At 48.8% G+C, this 21,696-nt stretch overlaps 1 protein-coding gene across 11 annotated transcripts in view; it reads right to left on the minus strand.

Annotated features, from left to right (window-relative positions):
* NCOR2 (nuclear receptor corepressor 2) overlaps window positions 1-21,696 on the minus strand; it is a 236,236-nt gene that overhangs the window by 55,919 nt on the left and 158,621 nt on the right. For all 11 annotated transcript variants that reach the window (XM_058158811.1, XM_058158809.1, XM_058158820.1 and 8 more), the window contains 8 exons: window positions 17,105-17,627; window positions 11,521-11,641; window positions 10,845-11,100; window positions 7,733-7,897; window positions 7,247-7,386; window positions 6,485-6,584; window positions 6,203-6,307; window positions 3,635-3,729 (listed from right to left, as the gene is read on the minus strand). In XM_058158811.1, the coding sequence (XP_058014794.1) occupies window positions 3,635-3,729; window positions 6,203-6,307; window positions 6,485-6,584; window positions 7,247-7,386; window positions 7,733-7,897; window positions 10,845-11,100; window positions 11,521-11,641; window positions 17,105-17,627 (1,505 nt within the window). The remainder of the gene's footprint in view (window positions 1-3,634; window positions 3,730-6,202; window positions 6,308-6,484; window positions 6,585-7,246; window positions 7,387-7,732; window positions 7,898-10,844; window positions 11,101-11,520; window positions 11,642-17,104; window positions 17,628-21,696) is intronic.

A 21,696-nucleotide genomic window follows, 5' to 3' on the forward strand; every position in this document is an offset into this window, starting at 1 on the left:
CACCTCCCGGTCCCAGCCCTGGCTCCATGCCCAAGCAGGCTGCAGAGGAGGGAGCACCCCCCGGCCCCAGCCCTGGCTCCATGCCCAGGCAAACGGAGCAGCTAGACCCCTCCCCCTCCTCCACAGCATGTGAGCCTGAGGAAAGTTTATTTCAACAGCTGCTGATTGGAGTGACCCTCGCATCAGAAGACTGGATAGGCGGAGGCAACAGAAGGAAGGGAGGGGCAGGCCTTAATGAGTGCTGAGTCATGGAGCCACACCCCATGGCCTATATAAAGGATCTGCTTTCTGGCAGTCTCTGAGTCAGGCAAAGTCGAACTTATCTTGCTGAAGTCACTTACTGGTCTCCTGCCTGCTCTGAGGACTTTGCTAGGACTTTGGGCAGAGCTGCAGAGGCAAGCCTGATTCGGATTTCCCTGACCCGGCCGTCAGCAGAGGAGTGGGACACGACATCCTCATTTCCAGGTTGAATCTCTCCTTGATCAGTTTCCATCCATTCTTCCTTGTCTGGCCTTCAGGTGCTTTGGAAAAGAGCTTGACTCCCTCCCCTCTGTGGCAGCCCCTCAAATATTGGAAGGCTGCTATCCTGTCTCCCCTGGTCCTTCTCTTTACTAGACCAGCCATGCCCAGTTCCTGCAACCGTTCATCATATATTTGAGCCTCCAGCCCACTAACGATCTTGGTTGCCCTGAAAATAGTAACTTGTGACTGGTCCTCGCACTTACAACCGTGGCACCATCCCCCCCCTCCCCCCCCGGTTCATATGATCAAATTTCAAGTGCTTGGGAACCAACTAGTGTTTACAATGTTGCAGCCGGCTTCCGACAATCAAAGTCAATGGGAAAAGCTGGATTCACTTAACAAACGACCGGCCACTTACGAACAGCTGTGATTTATGTAACATGGCAAAACAGGTCATCTCGCATTGACCGCGGCTCCTTAACCAACCGCCTCCCTTAGCGACAAAAATTGCCCTGGCAAAGTCAAGGAGTACCCCGCATTTTGTGTGTCGGTGGCATCACAATGCATGCCAACGCCACACACAGACACCCATGTGAGGATTTGCACGACCCTGCAAACGCCACGATTGAATGCCAAAGATGCATTTTGCATCCCTTTGACGTAATGAGATAAAATCCCTGGGAGGGAAGAGTAATTTTAATAATTATTTTGGATGCAACATACGGTTTTGCAGGGATGTCTGCAGAGGTTCCAGATTAACTTCTGAATTATCTTATTATTCTGCATCTTAAGACAGGAAACCAGCCCTCCTATCTGATGCTATCTGAACCGGTAATTGGGAAAGTGATGCTCACCATTAATTAAAAGTTTCTGAGATGACACATCACTGAAAGCCTCCCGTATTTTCTATTTTTTTTCCTAGGGATAGCAGAGAAACATTGCAGAGTTCCTCCCTCTTTCTACTAGGTTAACCCCTTCAATCTTTGTGGATTAATTAATTCGTTAAATTTATAGAGTTGCCCGTCTGCAGAGTTGCCCGATGCTGAACAGTGCAAATCAATCAAACAAAAACAACACTAACCAAGTCATTAGAAATGTCTTAATTAGAAAACGACTGCATAGGATCCTAAAAAGAGGAAAATATTATTTTCAATTCATCAAATATTTGGAACGCAGGCCAGGATAAACGTCTCCAAGAAGCAACAAACCTGAATATTTCGGGGCCATCCCTTGAGCTGAAAAGATTTTAATTTTCTTCCTCTCCCCACAAGCTAGCCATTTGAATGGAATTATATATTATATTATAGTCCTAGTGAAAAGGACTTATTTCAGCAATGTGATGTTGTTGTTGTTGTTAGTCAGGAAGTCGTGTCTGACCCATTGGGACCCCATGGACAACGTTCCTCCCGACTTTCCTGTCCTCTACCATCCCCCCCATTTAAGCTCCCGCCGACTGCTTCAGGGACTCCATCCAGCCACCTCCTTCTATGCTGTCCCCTTCTTTTCTTTTGCCTTCAATCGTTCCCAGCACTGGGCTTTTCTCCAGTGAGTCCTTCCTTCCCTCCTTCAAAACTGTCTCATGGCAGCTGAACCCGAGGTTTATTTTTCCAAGAAAACGAGCTGAGAACGCCAGCTTTCTCATAACGTATCTTTAAAGATCTGAATGTCAGCCAGGGAGAAGAAGGAGGAGGGAAAAAGGGAATTAAAAAAAAACCCCAAAAGGGAAAAAAAAAAGAATTTTCTCTGCTCCGTTTCCAGAGAAAGCAATAACTGGAGAGAGTACAAAGCTATCACCCATTTGGCAAGCCTTCCGTCTCTAGCGCTGATTGATGGGAACCATGAATTCTTTGCTCTGTGTGTGTGTGTGTGTATGCCTGGGGAAATGTCTGGAAAGAGCTCAAGGGATCTCAAAGCGCAGTTCACATTTCCTAAGGAAGAGACAGAGCTCATCTTTTCCACCCGCTGAAGAAGACCAACCACATTCTGAACCTGGGTTGAGTTCCTCCTGGGCCAGTCCTTGTCAATACGATTGATTTCAAGGCCAGCCAGAGGTCTTTAGCAGCTAATAACCATCCCAGGTCTTCTTCATCGTCTAGGACCATGATGGTGAACCTATGGCACGTGTGCCCGAAAGAGGCCCGGAGCCATGTCGCCTGGCATGACTGGTGTCGCCCTGTTCTTCTTCCGGGTTTCTGGTGCACATGTGCGCGTGACGATTAGCTGGCCTTTTTGCATGCGACAGTGCTGGAAATTAGAAGAGCTGGTCTTCCATTTTCCTGCATGAGCATGAACACTGGCCAGCTGATCGTCGCATGTGCACCAGAAACCCGGAAGAGTAGCTGGCCAAAACCGGAAGTTCAACAGCTGAAACCAGAAGTTTTTGGGTGTGTGCATGCACCTTGGACAGCTCCTCTTCCAGGTTGTGGCCCTGACAAGTGTGTGTGTGCGCGGCTCCCTTTTCAGCATTCAGTGCTGAAAAGGTTCACCATCACTGATCTAGGACGATATGGTTGGCTTCAAGACCAACCAAAAGTCTTTAGAAGGTATTAATCATCCCAGGTCTTCTTCATCATCTAGGACAATATGGTTGGCTTCAAGACCAACCAAAGGTCTTTAGAAGGTATTAACCATCCCAGGTCTTCTTCATCATCTAGGACAATATGGTTGGCTTCAAGACCAACCAAAGGTCTTTAGAAGGTATTAACCATCCCAGGTCGTCTTCATCATCTAGGACAATATGGTTGGCTTCAAGACCAACCAAAGGTCTTTAGAAGGTATTAACCATCCCAGGTCGTCTTCATCATCTAGGACAATATGGTTGGCTTCAAGACCAACCAAAGGTCTTTAGAAGGTATTAACCATCCCAGGTCTTCTTCATCATCTAGACAATATGGTTGGCTTCAAGACCAACCAAAGGTCTTTAGAAGGTATTAACCATCCCAGGTCTTCTTCATCATCTAGGACAATATGGTTGGCTTCAAGACCAACCAAAGGTCTTTAGCCACTAACAACCATTCCAGGTCTTCTTCACCTTTTTGTGCCCACATCAATCTTTGACAACACCTTTCAGAACATTCTCCACCATAGGTTCTTCTCATCACCAAGACACTTCTAATCCACTTCTGAAGCACTCCTAGGAAAGTCTCCCCCCTCCCCGCAAGAGAAGACTTACATGTGTGATGGAACCCCGATAGGTGATGGTAGATTCCGAGGGTGGCCTTGTGCTGGGAATCCCTTTAATGATGCTTCCTCCTGACAAGGAGGTACCTGTAGGATACAACCAACAAGAAGAGCTGAAAGTTTCAGAAAATCATTTACTGGTTGTCACCAACCTGCCTGTTCCAGGGCCATTTGGGAGGATACCGGCAGCTTCAAACAGATTTATGGGCCAATGAGCCCAGCACTGCTTCTACAGGTTGGAGACCTTCTCCTAATGACTTAGACCAAGAGTGTCAAACTCAAGGCCCACGGGCCAGATCCAGCCCACTGGGTGCTTAGATCTGGCCACCCTGGAAACAGCAAAGGACCAGCCTCTGCCAGCAAAAACTGAGCTCGGGGGCACTGCGGGTGGCCCTCCCAACTCCATTTTCACTGGCAGGGGTTGCAGGAGGCTGTCGCAGCTGAAAACGGAGCTCAGAGCCTGTTCTCACTGGCAGAGCGCTGAGGTCGCCACAGGCGCCCCCGACTTGAGTACCTTCGAGCTGGCCACGCCCACCTGGCCACACACCCACAGCCCCCCTGAGGTCAAACACAACCTTGATGCAGCCCTCAATAAAATTTAGTTTGACACCCCTGGCTTAGACAAAATGACTCTCCCATCACCTGCGACCTTCTTAAAACCAGAGAGTTATGTAAATTATGAGTTCTACCACTAAAAGTTCTGGTCTGTGAAATCTTTTGACATTCTGGGAGGTCCAGTGAGGCTTATAAGCACAGTGCACACCCTTCACTTTGTTTGTTTGTTTGAAGGGGCTAAACAGTGCAGAAGGTGACTGGGATATCCCAGAAGCTCTGCATAATGCCTTGAGAGATTGTGGTGGTCTGCTGGGCGGCCTCGCAGCAGAGTCGGACAGTGAGGAAGCTGGGGAGTAACATGGGCCAGTCCTGGAGTCTGGGAAAGGCTCGGAAGAGGGCTCTGCATCGGAGGCAGAGAAAGGTCCATTTGGGAGGTACGTGCTGCCTCTGGAGCCTCCACAGTCGGACCTCAGCAAGGCAGAGGAAGAGGGGGAGCCTGTTCCCAGTGCACGCATGCGCAGAGCTGCCAGAAGACAAGAACAGTTAAAGGGACAACTCAGAAGTAGGGCTTGGAGATGATTGGCCCCTCCCAAAAGACATAAAGGAGGAGCAAAAGCACGCGGGCCTTTGCAGGAAGCAACGTTGTTAATTCTGTTCAGTTTAAAGTCTGAAGCTCTGTTTGATTCTGGACTCCGTATAGCTTTGCCAATGAGGTCTTTGGCAGCGGGTCAAGGGAGATAAAGGTGGGTGATGATCAGCCTTCTCCCGAAGGACTCTTGAGAACTATTTGGGACTCCTCTGTGAATGAACAGAATTCACAGTTGTTGCAATAAAAGAGGTTTTGGGGACTACTAGTGTGTTTTACTGACTCAGGAAGCCTAGGTCAGGACAAAGATATCTCTACAGCAGTGGTCCCCAAACTTTGTAGCTCGGTGGCCCATAACTTCTAAAGACCTTTGGTTGGTCTTGAAGCCAACCATATTGTCCTAGATGATGAAGAAGACCTGGGATGGTTAATACCTTCTAAAGACCTTTGGTTGGTCTTGAAGCCAACCACATTGTCCTAGATGATGAAGACGACCTGGGATGGTTAATACCTTCTAAAGACCTTTGGGGGAGAAAGGGGAACAGGGCTGTGCGAGTGGGGGACTGGCATGCACGCCCACGTGTGCACATAGTCCACTCACGCAAAAGAGGAGAGAAGCTTTTGGGTCACTGTTTTGTACTCCTTTGGGCTTCTCTGTGCCAAAAGCTTTTCGCAAAGGGATGGAAGACCTGAAGCAGCGCGAGATCACTCCCCCGGAAGCCTTTCAAACTTTTGCAAAAGTTTTTAGTGTGGAGAAGAGAAGCCTTTGGGGGTCTTATACTCCAAAAGCAGATCGGGTATCCTTTGCATGTAGGCTTACTGAGTCAACGAAAGTGAGCAGGGGGCTCGCATCCCACTCGGCCTCTGCTCTCACCGCTTCCCCTTTGGAGCATTGGGAGCAGGCAGCTTGGCAGCCTGGCTGGGGGTGGGGGAGGAGAGGGGCACTGGGCCTTGCGAGAGCAGGCTGGTACATTCCCTTTAAGGTGCTGCTTGCACAAGTGGGTAGTGGGCCGCGGCCCAGAAATCCCTGCTCTACAGAGCTTAACTAGAGGTTATGACAGAAGAGAACATTCTAGAGAAACTTAGATGGAAATGATAGAGTAATTATTCTCCAAAGTGCCAGAGGGAGAACAAGAAACAATGGATGGAAACTAATCAAGGAGAGAAGCAACCTGGAACTAAGGAGAAATTTCCTAAGAGTGAGGACAATGAATCAGTGGAGCAGCTTGCCACCAGAAATCATGGGCGCTCCCTCACTGGAGGTTTTTTAAAAAGAAACTGGAGACTCACTTGTCTGAGATGGTATAGGTTCTCCTGCTTGAGCAGGGGGCTGGACTAGAAGACCTCCAAGGTTCCTATTCTTATCCTTATCCTATCCCTATCCCATTCTTATAGGCTTCCACAGTTCAAGAGGCTTACCTCGAAGAACGGAGCTCTCCTGCGAGGTCTGCACAACCAAGCTTTCAGGTTGACAAGCTTGACTTCGAGGAGAAAGCTGCTCTTGTTTCACTCCAGAGAACGGCGCTGGAAAACAAGAACGGTACCAACTTTACTTTACTGTACCAGGAACAGCAGAAGAAACGGCTTGGACGATTAGCTGGTTTCAGCACAACTAGTGTCCCAACTGGATCCTCCCCTTCCCTGGCCAGCCGTGGCTCTGAGAACATCTCGACCACCAGGTCAGGATGAAGATCATCTTACCCAGCTTCTTGGGATCCATCGTCAAAGGCACAGCGATGGCACCGATGGAGACTTTTGCGTGCTCCGAACTGAATGGACCATGGAGCTGGAGAGGTACCCCCTGAAAGATCCATCAAAGAATATTATTTATTGTGGGGGGACATCAACAACCAAAGCATGGTAGCAACCAAGCTCTTGAGCATGGTTTCATTGTTCCTCTTGATCTACTGGTTAGTGCAGGAGTGTCAAATCTGGCCCACGGGGAATCAGGCCAACGGTGTGGTTAAATCTGGCCCACAGGAACGCCCTGGAAACAGTGAAGGACTGGCTCACGGTGCCTCTGCCAGTGGAAATGGAACTCGGGAGAGCCACAATGGTCTCCTGCAGCCCTCTGCCAGCGAAAATGTGCCCCGTCCCTGGCTCTATTTTCACTGGCAGAGGGCTATCAAAACAAACTAAAAACAAAACCAAAGGAGAAATGTTTCCCCCTTTCCTCCTCAAATGAGCACACAAGAAGGGACAGGAAAGGAGGAAGGGAAAGAGGAAAGACCCCCCCAAAAAAGAAGGGAAGGTGGAAAGAGAGGAAGGAAGGAAGAAAGGAAGGAAGGAGAGGGAGGGTCAGTCTGAGGGAAGTCCTGCCTTAGCACTTGGCCACCACAGGTGCCCCCAACACAAGTGACATCCCAAACCCCCACCCAAGGTCAAACACAGCCCTCAATGAAATCCAGTTTTGACACCCCTGGGTTAGTGGGATGGTCTCAGAAGGTTGGGTTATATGTTTACCTGGGAGATACAGCCAGGTGTTCTTTCAAGAACTGAGGGATGCTTGTTGGAGATCAGAGGCGGAGGATTGGAGATGGCTGACAACCTTGGTGGGCCTGTCCGAGAACTTTCGTGAGCATTCAAGGCAATGGGATGAGCTGCTGTAGAGAGAAAGAGAGAGAGAGAGGGAGGGAGGGAGAGATTGAGAGTTTAAAGCAATGTGAGAGGTATTTGAACTCGGTTCTTCTAAGAAAGATCTGCCGACTTCATTAGGAGAAACTTGGGAGTTTGAACGTACGCAACCCCAAATAACTCATGACTGTCTGCAGCCCTTGTGTCCCCAAAAAAACGAAGCCTCCCATGGGACTGGGATTGCTGTTACAGTCCTAATTCTGCTGTTTTCCGCTTCTGTCCTGGAACTAGAATTTGGCAACCCTTCAACCCAGATTACAATCCACTGGGCATTGCCAAGGCTGGACCATCCTAAGAGCCAAGAGCTGGACTCACCGGAAGGGTTGTATTGAAATGGGTGAGTCTCGGTGTGTGGTGAGGTGCGGATCACATCCCTCGAGGAGCCTTGGTAGGGAAGGACTGGCGGCCAACAGGTTGTAGTGGCGGATTCTCCACCTTGCTTCTGTCCATCTGGAAGGGGGGTGAAAAGCACCGGTTTTTCTGCCAGGGGAGAGAAGTCAGAGTGGCTATATTAGGAAGACGGTATTTTTCAATAGGTGGAAATTGGATGGGGAGGGAGGGATGGAAAAAGAATGGAAGGATGGATGCATGTATGGAAGAAGGGATAGATGGGTGGACAGTTTTATAGAGAGGGGGGAGAGGGAGAGACAGGAGAGACAGACAGACGATTGATTGATGGATGGATGGGTTAGTAGATAGATAGACAGACAGACAGACAGACAGAGAAGATAGACAGGACAGGACAAGACAAGACAGATAGAATAGAATAGAATAGAATAGAATAGAATAGAATAGAATAGAATAGAATAGAATAGAATAGAATAGAATAGAATAGAATAGAATAGAATAGAATAGAATAGAATTTTATTGGCCAAGTATGATTGGACACACAAGGAATTTGTCTTGGTGCATATGCTCTCAGTGTACATAAAAGAAAAGATACGTTCATCAAGGTACAACATTTACAACACAATTGATGATCAATATATCAATATAAATCATAAGGATTGCCAGCAACAAGTTATAGTCATACAGTCCTAAGTGGAAAGAGATTGGTGATGGGAACTATGAAACGATTAATAGTAGTGCAGATTCAGTAAATAGTCTGACAGTGTTGAGGGAATTATTTGTTTAGCAGAGTGATGGCCTTGGAAAAACTGTTCTTGTGTCTAGTTGTTCTGGTGTGCAGTGCTCTATAGCGTCGTTTTGAGGGTAGGAGTTGAAACAGTTTATGTCCAGGATGCGAGGGATCTGCAAATATTTTCACGGCCCTCTTCTTGATTCGTGCAGATGAGAGAGAGACCGACAGATGGATAGACAGATGGATGGACAGACGGCTGAAAGATAGATCTATCTATCTTTGAGGGCGTCTTGACTCCTGGAGATCACATGGACGTACCACCCATGCAGTCTTTTTGGCAACTTTTTCAGAACTACCGTAGCAGCTTCCTATGACTACTTTCTGAGAGAGAGAGGAAATGGCTTTTCACCCAGCTGGCTTCCTGCCCAAGACCAGGCCCTGGAACTCCCTGTCCCCTCACTTCCAGCCCACACCTTTGACCGCCACTCCAAACTGGAGCTGCAAAACATCCCGACTGAAAACCCTCCAGGAGAAAAGTGACGATGAGGGAAGAAGCCTCAAACATCTACATCTGGCAGAACCTCTCCTTCCACTCTTGTACTTTTGGAGAGGGGACCCTAAATTGCACATTCTTTTGTGATTTACAACCTGAAGTTGGGTTTTTCATTCTGCCTCCCAAGGACAGCAGGAGAGAAGACAGGTTGGCAAATTGCGTAGCTTAAGTGGCAGACATCTGCAGGGGAAAAAAAACCTCTAGCAGGGACTCATTTTTTCTTTGAAATTCCTTCCCTGCCATGGTGCAGACAGAAGAGAGCCTCCATTGTAATCTCCTGTGGAGATGGTGAAGTCCAGACCCAGGCTGGGCTATGGAAATGGGGGCCTTCCACTCCTGGAGAGCACTTGAGTCGAGACAGGTGGCACTCCAAGCCTTCGTGGAACACAGAAGATCCATTGGCAAGGATGATGAGGGGACTGGAGGCTAAAATATACGATGAACAGTTGCAGGAACTGGCCATGGCTAATCTAGTGAAGAAAAGGACCAGGGGAGACACGACAGCAGTATTTCAATATTTGAGGGGATGCCATTGAGAGGAGGGGGTCAAGCTGTTTTCCAAGGCACCTGAAGGCCGGAAAAGGCATAATGGATGGAAACTGAACAAGGAGAGATTAACCTGGAAATAAGGAGGAATTTTCTGACAGTGAGAACAATCAATTGATGGAACAGAAATTGCCTTCAGAAGTTGTGGGAGCTTCATCCCTGGAGGCTTTCAAGAAGAGACTGGACTGTCATCTGTCAGAAATGGTGTAGGGTCTCCTGCTTGGGCAGGGGGCTGGACTAGATGACCTATAAGGTCCCTTCCAACTCTGTTAATCTGTAAGTTCTTCTTAACAGCGGCATGCTTGGATGAAGAGAGGGAGAAACTCCTTCCATCCCCAAACAGGGAAGAAAGTCCTGGCTTTCAAGTTTCAACCAGAGTTTATTTCATTCTGGTTTTCCTCTCCCCGCCCCCCCCCACCCACTCCTTTCCCACCTATGTTAAAGAAGAGCCGTAACTCAAAGACCTCCTTGAGAAAAACTGCACTTATCCCCAGAAAGAAGGTTACACTGCTGTTTATCAAAGCCCTGGAATTGGAGCAAGGGAGATGTCGGTTTAGGCGATCTGTCATCCAAATGGATTTTCTTGGCCGGGCAGCCCTGCTCTGAAGGCCAAGTGGAAAAGGGGGGCCGGGGGGGTGGGCTAAATCAAGAGGAAGTGCACAGTTTGCGCCGAAGCTTCATGCCCCAAAGAGAAGCAAGGCCAACTGCCCCAGGTCTGCCCACAACACAGCTTGGGGTGGGGAGGAGGAGGAGGAGGAGGAGGAGGAGGAGTGGGAGGAGGAGATGATTCACAAGCTGACAGTTCCCAAACCATCTTTAAGTCTGAAAGTACAACTCTCAAGCTGTCTTTTTTTACTGCCTGATAAGCTAGGAGAGTTCCTGTCTGCCTTCCCTTCTTTCTTCCCCTCCCTCTCTCTTTACTCCCTTCCTTTTCTTCACCCTTCCCCCTTTCTTCTAACTTCTTTCTCTCCACTAATTTTCCTTCCTTCCTTTCTCCCTTCCTTTCTTCCCCTCCCTCTCTACTTCCTTCCTCTTTTCACCCCTCCTTCTTTCTTCTAACTTTTCCTCTCTCCCTCCACTAATTTTCCTTCCTTCCTTCCTTCCCTTCCCCTTCTTCCCGTCCCTCTCTATATTCTTCCTCTTTTTCACCCTTCCTTTCTTCTAACTTCTTTCCTCTCTCCCTCCACTAATTTTCCTTCCTTCCTTCCTCCCCATCTCTCCGCAGCACCCCCTTAGATCCCACTCACCCTCTTTGTCTGCCTCAGTCGGGCTCCGATGTGAAGCTCCTCGCGCATCTCGAGGGCTGGTGCTCGTGCTGGAGCAAAGAGGGGGCTCCTTCTCCGATGGGGGCGGCTTGCTAGGTGCAGTTTCCTCCTCCTCCTCCTCCTCCTCCTCCTCCTGGGCCAAAGTGTTCTGCTGCTGGTAGAGGGCCAAGGTGAGGGGAGGCGCCGGAGCTTTGGTGGCCCCGCTCTGCAACGCTCCCTCCAGCGCACCTTCAGAAATCTGTGGGGAAAGGAGAACTGGGGTTAAGTTCTTTGCAATGGGCACTCCTAAACCCCCCACGCTCAGTTTGTGTTTGCGTTAGTTTGTGTCAGTCAGTCGTGCCAGTTTCTTCAAAACCCAAAGCTGCTGTAGCTGACCTTATAGAGGGGGGGAAGGAAGGAAGGAAAGGTGAGAGATTAGTGGACAGAGGGAGGAAAGAAGTTAGAAGAAGGAAGGAAGGGTGAGAGAAATGGAAGGAAGGAATAAAAGGAAGGAAAGCAGGAAGGGAAGGAAGGATGAAAGGGAAGGAAGGGGAGAAGACAAGGAGGAGAGGAGTGGAGTGGAGAGGAGGGGTGAAGAAGAGAAGAGAAGAGAAGAGAAGAGAAGAGAAGAGAAGAGAAGAGAAGAGAAGAGAAGAGAAGAGAAGAGAAAGAGACTCACAATAGGAGGGATGGCAGCTGCCCTCTGCTTCAGCTGCTTCAGGTCCAGAGGCTTCTGAGGTGAGGTGCTGAGTCGGGCATCGTTGGGGGCACCAAGGAGACTTAAGCGGGCAGTTGGCAACCTGCAGAGAGAGAGACCCAACAATCCTGCTTCAGAACCTCCTTCCAAGCTCTCTGCTTTGGCCCTGAAATCCAGACTGATTCGCGTGAACAAGCGCAGAGATCCACTCAACAATCATGGGAAATCAGGCGTGATTCCCTTAACAAGGATCTGACTTAGCAATGGAAATTCTGATCCCGAATCTGATCTTAAATCAAGGATCACCTGTAATTCTGACCTTGCTGAAAGTCCTTAGACAACTGTCACGAGGCCCTGTTCACCTTTGGCTGAGACATGAGGACCCCAGCCACCTTCTGGACCATTGGAGACCCCATCAGAAGACCTTTGGGCCTTTGGGCCCATTCCCACCAGAACAAAGATTGCTGAGACCTGCCTGATGACCTCGTGTTGACTTATCTCCTTTATGTGGGTGCCAGAAGACAACAGCACAAAGTCTCAAGCTTTGGAGATTTATCAAAGAAGATCATGAGCCAAGTTGGAATGTCTTCTTGTCCACTGAAGACCCCCCTTCAGAAGACCTTGGGGTCTTTGGGACGGTTCCCACCAGAACAAAGTCCTGCCTGATGACCTCATGTTGATTTATCTCCTCGATGTTGGATCCAGAAGACAACAACACAAAGTCTCAAGCTTTGGAGATTTATCAAAGAAGATCATGAACCACGTTGGTAACCAGCTGAAAGAGGAACCTATTCAACCATGCCAGTGATCTCCCAGGGGTTTAACCCACTGGGAAAACGGGATTAGGTTTCTGCTTGGCATTCTCTGGCTCGTTTTGTTTTTTTTAACCCTCTGAACATCTCTGCTTGTTCCCGAGCCATAAACTGACAAGAGTTAATGCATGACTGTACAGGCCTCCGTATTCATTTATATTTAGCCTGACCCAGGCTTGAACTTCTCATTCCTCTGGCTGCCAGCAGCAGCCTTTATAAAATATATATGCAACAATAATTATCTTTGGAGACCTTTTTTCTTCCATTTGGCTTGCAAGTAGCCCAGAGGAAGCTACAGAACACCTCAATGCTGCCGAAAGCTTCTTTGGAAGGCTGTGAAGCCGTGGCATCTACCACCCCCCACCCCCACCCCCTCCCGCAAACCATTGGGGCCAGGATGTTAATGGAGGTTGGCACAGATGCATGGGATCTGTTGTTCATGTGGTTGCTTTACAGGTAGTCCTCGACATACAACCACAATTGAGACCAACGTTTTTGTTGCTAATGTCTCCAACTTTGTTAAGCGGATTTTGCCCCATGTTACGACGTGCCGGGGAGAAGGGCCAGGGGAGACAGGATAGCATCTTCCAATACTTGAGGGGCTGCCACAAAGAGGAGGGAGGCAAGCTATTCTCCAAGGCACCAGAAGGCCCGACAAGGAACAATGGATGCAAACTAATCAAGGAGAGATTCAACCTGGAACTAAGGAGGAATTATCTGACAATGAAAGCAATCAATCAATGGAACAGAAGTTGCCTTCAGAAGTTGTGGGAGCTTCATCCCTGGAGGCTTTCAAGAAGAGACTAGATTGCCATCTGTCAGAAATGGAGTAGGGTCTCCTGCTTGGACTAGATGATCTACGAAGTCCCTTCCAACTCTGTTAATCTGTAACCAAGATGATGAGGGGACTGAAGGCTAAATATACGATGAAAGGTTGCAGGAACTGGGCCTGGCTACTCTATTGAAGAGAAGGACCAGGGGAGACAGGATAGCTGTTTTCCAATATGTGAGGGGCTGCCACAGAGAGGAGGGGGGCAAGCTATTTTCCAAAGCACCTGAAGGCCAGACAAGGAAGAATGGATGGAAAGTGAATAAGGAGACATTCAACCTGGAAATAAGGACAGATTTTCTGACAGTGAGAACCATCAGCCGATGGAACAGAAGTTGCCTTTGGAAGTTGTGGGAGCTTCATCACTGGAGGCTTTCAAGAGGAGACTGGACTGCCATTTGTCAGAAACCTTTTTCTCTTTGTGTGCCACAAGTGTGCACATGTGCGACAGGGCCGGCACCCATAATGCAATGTGTGCCCCCCACACATGTGTGCACAGGCTCCCGTGCCCCCCAATCAAGAGCATGTGACATCCCCACACCCCGTGCATGCACACGAGGGGTGGGATTCAAAAATGTTAGCAACCTGCACCATGGTGGGGAGGGGAGGGTATTTTTGCCCTCCCCAGGCTCTGGAAGCTTTTCTTAAGCCTCTGGGAGGGCAAAGATGGCCTCCCATGGGCTCCAGAGGCCATCTGGAACAGGAGTCTCCAACCTTGGCAACTTTAAGCCTGGAGAACTTCAACTCCCAGAATTCCCCAGCCAGCAAAGCTTCGTGGGGAAATTCTGTGAGTTGAAGTCCGCCAGGCTTAAAGTTGCCAAGGTTAGAGACCCCTGCTCTAAGGGGTGCAGTGAAGCCCCCTCCTAAGCAGAGTTCGACCGCTGGACGCATCCTTCACCTGGGAATGACTTCTATCCGGATCTTGTCGAGATCCATTACTGCCCGGGGACTGGGTGGGTTTCTGCTGGTCTTTCCTAACCTAAATCGATCCAACCACGCTGCCAGCGCTTTAGATCAGGGGTTTCCAACCTTGGCAACTTGAAGCCTGGCGGACTTCAACTCCCAGAATTGCACAGCCAGCAAAACCAAAGCTGGCTGTGGAATTCTGGGACTTGAAGTCCGCCAGGCTTCAAGTTGCCAAGGTTGGAGACCCCTGATCTGGAAGATGGAAACGGTCCTGTTTCAAGACTTCCAGACCTTCCGGTAGGCCTGTTTTTCACCCTCCCCAGGATCCAGAGGCCTTTTCCAAGCCTCCGGGAGGGCGAAAACAGCCTCCCTGGGCTCTGGAGGCTGGAAACGGGCCCATTTCAGCACTTCCGGAACGTGCAAACTGCCCCCCCTGCCCCCATGTATGCGTGCACGTCTCCCGCATGACCTCCACCCCTGCACATCCCAAAAATCAGCTGGCCGGCGGGAGACCCATGTGCATGCTTAGTGGAGCTGAGCTGGCCAACAGCTTGCCTGCCCGCAGAGAGGGCTCTGCATGCCAGCTGTGGCATGCATACCATAGGTCCCTTCCTACAAGGTCCCTCTGTTATTCTGTTATTCAGAAGTTGTGGGAGCTTCATCCCTGGAAGCTTCCAAGAAGAGACTGGACTGCCATCTGTCAGAAATGGTGCAGGGTCTCCTGCTTGCAGGGGAGGGGGTTGGACTAGATGACCTACAAGGTCCCTTCCAACTCTGTTAATCTGTTAAATTTTAGGCCTCCAGCCCCCTAATCATCTTTGTCACTATTTTCTGTGCTCTTTCCAGAGTCTCAACATGTTTTTGGGGTGGGGGTGGGGGAGTACCTAGCTTGCTTCCAGCCAATGCCATCAATCCGTGCTCCCAATGTTTTCCCCTGCCCTGGGTCACTCCTCCCTTGAGAAGTGTCTGCCCAAGAATATGGTTTCAAGAGGCGTTTAAGGAAATTGAATGAAAAGCGCAGCACTAACTCAGCCCTTCAGCCAGGGGAGGCAGGCAGGCAGGCAGGCAGACAGTCGTCCCAGAACCGACCTGCGGTCCGGGAAATGACCGTCTGGTGGCGCCTGACCTCCTTTAACCCCGGCCGGTGGGCATCGATCCCAAGCAGGATCTGAAGCTGCCTTTTCAATTACCGTCAGGAGGTGTCACAAATCATTAGCCAAGCGCAAATTTCTCCCGGAGAAGATCAGGGTCATAAATCTGCCTCTTGGAAGTCACAGGGTTTGCTCACTCAGCTTCCAGATGCTCCTGAGAAATCTATGGCCTGATTCAGAGGAAGCCCTGGGGTTCCCCCCCCCACTTTTTTTTTTTTCAGATCTCGTTTCTGACCACACAATGCAAACTTGCTTGCCTTCCTGACTCATGGAATCTCCAAGAACGGCTCCCGGGGTCGTAGAAAATGTACAAAACGCTGCGGGAGGCTTTGCTATTTGCCGCGCCTCCCATCTCTCTCTCTCTCGTTTATAGGCTCCCCACCCAATTTATCCAGAAACCTGAATCACTCCCACAAAGCACCAGAAATGAAATGTAGACACACACACACACACGATTTGACTTTCCAGCTAAAAGCAGCTTTGGGAAGTGCACAAAGCCCATCCTATCACGCCTTCCAGATTGATTTTGGTTTATTTTATTTATTTTTATTTATTATTCAAATTTGTATACCGCCCTATCTCCCGAAGGACTCAGGGCGGTTCACAGCCTTATAAAACATAAGAATAAATACAAGTTAAAACAACAATTAAAAAAAACTTATTACATTAGGCCGAATTTAAAACTATCGTTAAAATAATACAAAACCCCATTTAAAACTAACTTTAAAACTAAACTCTAGGCCAGCCCCGCACAAATAAATAAATGTGTCTTAAGCTCGCGGCGGAAGGTTCGAAGGTCAGGAAGTTGGCGGAGTCGTGGGGGAAGCTCGTTCCAGAGGGTGGGGGCCCCCACAGAGAAAGCCCTTCCCCTGGGTGTCGCCAGTCGGCACTGCCTGGCGGACGGCACCCTAAGGAGTCCCTCCCTGTGAGAGCGTACGGGTCGGTGGGAAGCAGTCGGTGGCAGTAGGCGGTCCCGTAAGTAACCCGGCCCTATGCCATGGAGCGCTTTAAAGATGGTAACCAAAACCTTGAAGCGCACCCGAAAGGCCACAGGTAGCCAGTGCAGTCTGCTCAGGAGTGGTGTCACATGGGAGCCACGAGGGGCTCCCTCTATCACCCGCGCAGCCGCATTCTGAACCAACTTGAAAAAGCTGCTTGCTTGGAGATCTCCCTGGGTGTCCAAGCAATCTTCCTGGAAGATCACTGCTTCCCCAGAGATCTCTCCAGTAGTCCTAAGGGATCTCCCTGGAAGATCACTGCTTCCCCGGAGATCTACTGGGGAGTCCAACCAAGTCCTGCTGCTGAAAATCGCATTGCTCGTCTGTAGACAAGAATCACCCTGTGCAGGAAAAACCTTCAGGGGTTAAATGTTCAGGGGTGTTAGCTTTTCATGGGAGGTATAGATAGTCCACGACTTACAACCTTTCACTCAGTGACCGTTCAAAGTTACAACGGCACTGGAAAAAGTGATTTGTGACCGTTTTCCAGACTTACAACCGTTGCAGCATCCCCATGTTTTGATCACAGGATCAAAATTCAGACGCTTGGCCACCGGCTCGTATTTACGATGGTTGCCATGTCCCGGGGTGTGTATGTCCGTGTGTGTCACACGATCCCCTTTTGCGGCTTTTTGACAAGCGAAGTCAACGAGGAAGCCAAATTCCCTTAGCACCCATGCAACTAACTTGACAACCGCAGGGAATTTCACTTTTAACAACCGCGGCAAGAGAGGTCGCCGAACGGGTTCAAAACTCACTCAACAGTGGTCTCGCTTAGCAACAGAAATGATGGGCTCCATTGCGGTTGAAAGTCAAGGACTTCCCCCGTCTACCCGCTTCCTTCCTCGCGCCCGCCATCTTTTCACTTACTTGGTTTTGTCTGCCGGGTCCTGCTCGTCCATCTCGTCCGCGCTGCATGTGGCGCTAGAATCGCTATCCGAGGCAGCACTTCCGGTTTTGCTGGCTTTGGGGCACTCCTCCTTCTCCAACTTGGGGGTCTCCTCGGTCTCTGCCCCCAACCCATTACTGGTCTCGTTTTTCTGGTCATCGGCCTTGTTGTCTTCCAGGACATTTGCCCCTTCCTCCATTTTTATCTCCGCCTTGTCCGATTCTGGGTCCTTCGGGTTTCCTTCTACATCTTCTGTTTTTATTACATCGACTTTCGCTTCCTCCTGCGGCTTTTCTGTCCCAGCTGGGCCAGGCTCAGCCCCATCCGGCGGCTGACCAGCGGAGTCTACGGCGTTGGCTTCCGGGGACATTGTGGCTTTCTCCGTGTTGACCGTGGTCTCTTCTTCGGCCTCGGGATTCGGTTTGGACTCGTTTTCTGGAGGCTTTTTGGTGTCAAGTCTTGGAGAAGGCAGGCTGTCTGTGTCAGAGCTGTTATTAACGGCAACTGGAATTAAAACAAAAAGACATACTGTTCATTTTGATGGCCAGGTTCCATTTGCAACGCACAAACGCTCAGGGTCCCAAAGGACCCCTAAAAAAATATATTTTATGGCAGCGAGCTGGTGAGTTGCAATGCATTATTTAACTGTGAAGAGTTGCAGGCTGCGACTGTGAAGATTTTGAAGAGAGGCTTCTTATGATTTTTGCAAGCAGGAGAGGAAATATGTTTCCCCACTCTGGTGCCACAGAGTCACCAAAAAGACCAGAACAAAACATGGTTTAGATTTGCTTTAAACTACCATGATGGGCTTGTCTATCAAAGACCATCTTCCTTTCTTCAGTTTGTTATTTTTACACTCCTCAAATTACGACCACAATTAAGCCCAACATTTCGGTGGCTAATTGAGACTTGTGTTAAGTGACTTTTGCCCCATTTTACAATGCCGCAGTTCTTAAATAAATCACAGCAGTTGCTAAATTAGAAATACTATTGTTTAAGTGAACCAGGCTTCCCCACTGATTTTCCTTGTCAGAAGGTTGTAGAAGATGGTTTTAGGGGACTGGAGGCTCAAACACATGATGAACGGTTGCAGGAACTGGGCCTGGCTAGTCTAGTGAAGAGAAGGACCAGGGGAGACAGAATAGCAGCCTTCCAATATTTGAGGGGCTGCCACAGAGAGAAAGGGGTCAAGGAATAATGGATGGAAACTGAACAAGAAGAGATTCTACCTAGAAATAAGGAGGAATTTTCTGACAGTGAGAACAATCAACTGATGGAACAGAAGTTGCCTTCGGAAGTTGTGAGAGCTTCATCACTGGAGGCTTTCAAGAAGAGACTGGATGGTCATCTGTCAGAAATGGTGTAGGGTCTCCTGCTTGGGTGGGGGAGTTGGAATAGATGACCTACAAGGTCCCTTCCACTTCTGTTAATCTGTTAAATTCACTGTTAAACCATGTTAAGATGCTGTTAAACCATGCTTCAGAACAGGTGAAATTCAATGAAAAGGCAAGTCCTTTACCGCCCTTCTCCGAAGACTCAGGGCGGCTTACAGTGTATAAGGCAATAGTCTCATTCTATTTGTATATTTTACAAAGTCAACTTATTGCCCCCCCAACAATCTGGGTCCTCATTTTACCTACCTTATAAAGGATGGAAGGCTGAGTCAACCTTGGACCTGGTGGGACTAGAACCTGCAGTAATTGCAGGCAGCTGTGTTTTTAATAACAGGCTTCTTACAGCCTGAGCCACACCGCGGCCATTGATCTTAGAGATGCTTAGAAATGCTGCAGCGGTCATAAGTTTGAAAAATATCATAATTCATTTTTTTCAGTGCCATTGTAACTCTGAACAATGGTCACCCAACGAACCATTGCAAGTCAAAGACTCCCTGTCATTGTTTTTAGGAAGGGAACTTTTAGCTGCAAATATATTTTTCAGTTGTTTGTAAGGTTATCAGTATCTGCGGGGGTTGTGCATCTTAATTTTGGTTATTCTTCTTGATCAGAGAACAGCTTTTCCCTAAAACCTTGCAGAACCATTAAACACACAGACACACACACACAAAGAGAAATCACTAACAGCTGCACTAAAGCTGGGCAGGTTCCAAACCACCGGTCATCAAAACCCATCTTCAGGTGCTCTGAGCCATGCTTTTCAAGGACCTCAAAGGGTTGGCCACAGTGGTGGGTTGCTACCTTTTCCACCACTTCGGGCGAACTGGTAGCAGCGGCGGGGGGAAGCTCCGCCCACCCCCATCCGGACATCTTAAAATATGCTCTGCGCATGTGCAGAAGTGGTGCATGCGCGTGAGTGAACCAGTAGCAAAGGTAAGTGAAACCCACCACTGGTTGGCTAGTCACACACAAATTAAACAAACATATCCACCTTTCAAGGATAATTAAAAGACATGCCCCCCCCGTTTGGAGAAATGGAGGTGGGGGTGGGGGCTTCTGATCTTTTCATTATTAACTTGATCTCCCGAATTCCTGGAGTGGATTTGAAGGGCTTGCTGCTATTAATCTCCTACCAACCTTGACCTGCATTTCACTTCATTGAGATTGCAGCTCTAAAAAAAACAACAACACAACAACATAAACACCTAATTGGAAGGCTGCAGGATTTCTTTGCAGATGGGAGGCTGTTGTTGTTATTATCATTTTTCCAGTTGGGAAGGATTGGCAGGCCCTCAATAGGACGGACAGAGTTAATGTTGTTTTCCTACTCTCTGCACTGAAATGACTTGGATCTGGGAGACCATCTCCCCAGATGCTTCAGAACAGGTGAAATTCAATGGAAAGGCAAGTCCTTTACCGCAGGGGTCTCCAACCTTGGTCCCTTTAAGACTTGTGGACTTCAACTCCCAGAGTTCCTCAGCCAGCTTTGCTGGCTGAGGGACTCTGGGAGTTGAAGTCCACAAGTCTTAAAGGGACCAAGGTTGGAGACCCCTGCTTTACTGCACGCGGAGCAAATTCATTCTTCATTTCCAAGTTCCTCTTCTTGATTTTTCTGGGCCTTTGATGTTACAGACAGCCCTCGATTTGCAAGCATTGACTTAGTGACCCTCTGAAGTGGCTGGCCATGAATGTTATAGAGAGTTTCAATCATCCAGGTCATGGTTATCCCAAATATGTTTTTTTCCCTCCCTCCCCTCCAAAAAAATGCAGAAATGGTGTTTTCTTTGAAATACCATTTCGCTTCTCATCCAAGAATCTTCTTTTGAAATGAACCGAAGAAGCTTCTTGGATGAGAAGCGAAACGTTTTCAAGGAAAACACACACACAAAACCAAAAAAAAAAAAATTTTTTTGGGTGGTGAGGGGGAGAAACACAAACATTTGGGACTTGCAATGAACGGTTGTAAGTGAAGGATTACCTGCCCTGGTGTCCACTTTGAGCTCAGGGTGGTAGCGAAACCCATGCACCACGCTCAACATGAACAAGGGTCAAGATTTGCTACTAGGGTACTAGAGTACGAAACAAGACAAGAAACAATGAATGGAAACTAATCCAGGAGAGAAGCAACCTGGAATTAAGGAGAAACTTCCTAACAGTGAGGACAATTAATCAGTGGAACTCCAGAAGTTGTGGTTGCCCCATCATTGGAGGTTTTAAAGAAGAGACTAGACAGTCACTTGTCTGAAATGATATAGGGCAGTGACGGCTAACCTTTTCCGGACCAAGTGCCCAAAGCATGCATGTGAATGCGTGCCCGAATCCCCAAAATTCAGTGCATGTACGGTCCCCACATATGTGCCCCGCCCCCTGCACGTGCCCTGCACGTGTGCGTGCCCCCCAGCTGGCCGGTGGGAGGTGGGCGTGCATGCACGGCCGAGCTGAACTGGGGCGATGGCTCGCGTGCCCACAGAGAGGGCGCTCCGTGCCACCTCTGGCACATGTGCCTTAGGTTCCCCATCACGGGTATAGGGTCTCCTGCTTGAGCAGGGGGCTGGAATAGATGACCTCCAAAGTCCCTTCCACCTCTATTCTGATTCAAGAAACAATGGAGGGAAACTGATCAAAGAGAGAAGCAATCTGGAATGAAGGAGAAACTTCCTAACAGTGAGGACAATTAACCAGTGGAACCGCTTGCCACCAGAAGTTGTGGGCGCTCCATTGCTGGAGATTTTTAAGAAGAGACTTGTCTGAAATGGTATAGGGTCTCCTACTTCAGCAGCGGGTTGGACTAGAAGATCTTCAAGGTCCCTTTCCAGCTCTATTCTGATAGAGTTCTCTTTTTTTATGTGGGGAGGTTTCATCAACACCCAGACTCGCTTGCAACATGTCAACCATTGTCCAACCTGACTTGAAGGGGACATCACTCTAGATTTTGGGGAGAGGAGAAGATTCTTGATGAGCAATTCCTCCGGCCAACGTGGAAAATCTTTGCAATCAACACTCTGAATTCAATGAACAGGTTGCAGAACGATATAGCCACCTCATCTTCCTCATCATTGAAAAAAAAACACCTGACTGCATCATGAGAACCTCTGAGTTTCGTTGCACAATCCTCGGTGCACATGTGAAAGGAACATTCCTCCAGGTAAGGAGCCTTCCCCAAATTTAATTAAAACCGC

This window comes from Ahaetulla prasina, chromosome 15, assembly GCF_028640845.1.
Source record: "Ahaetulla prasina isolate Xishuangbanna chromosome 15, ASM2864084v1, whole genome shotgun sequence".
NCBI lineage: Eukaryota > Metazoa > Chordata > Lepidosauria > Squamata > Colubridae > Ahaetulla > Ahaetulla prasina.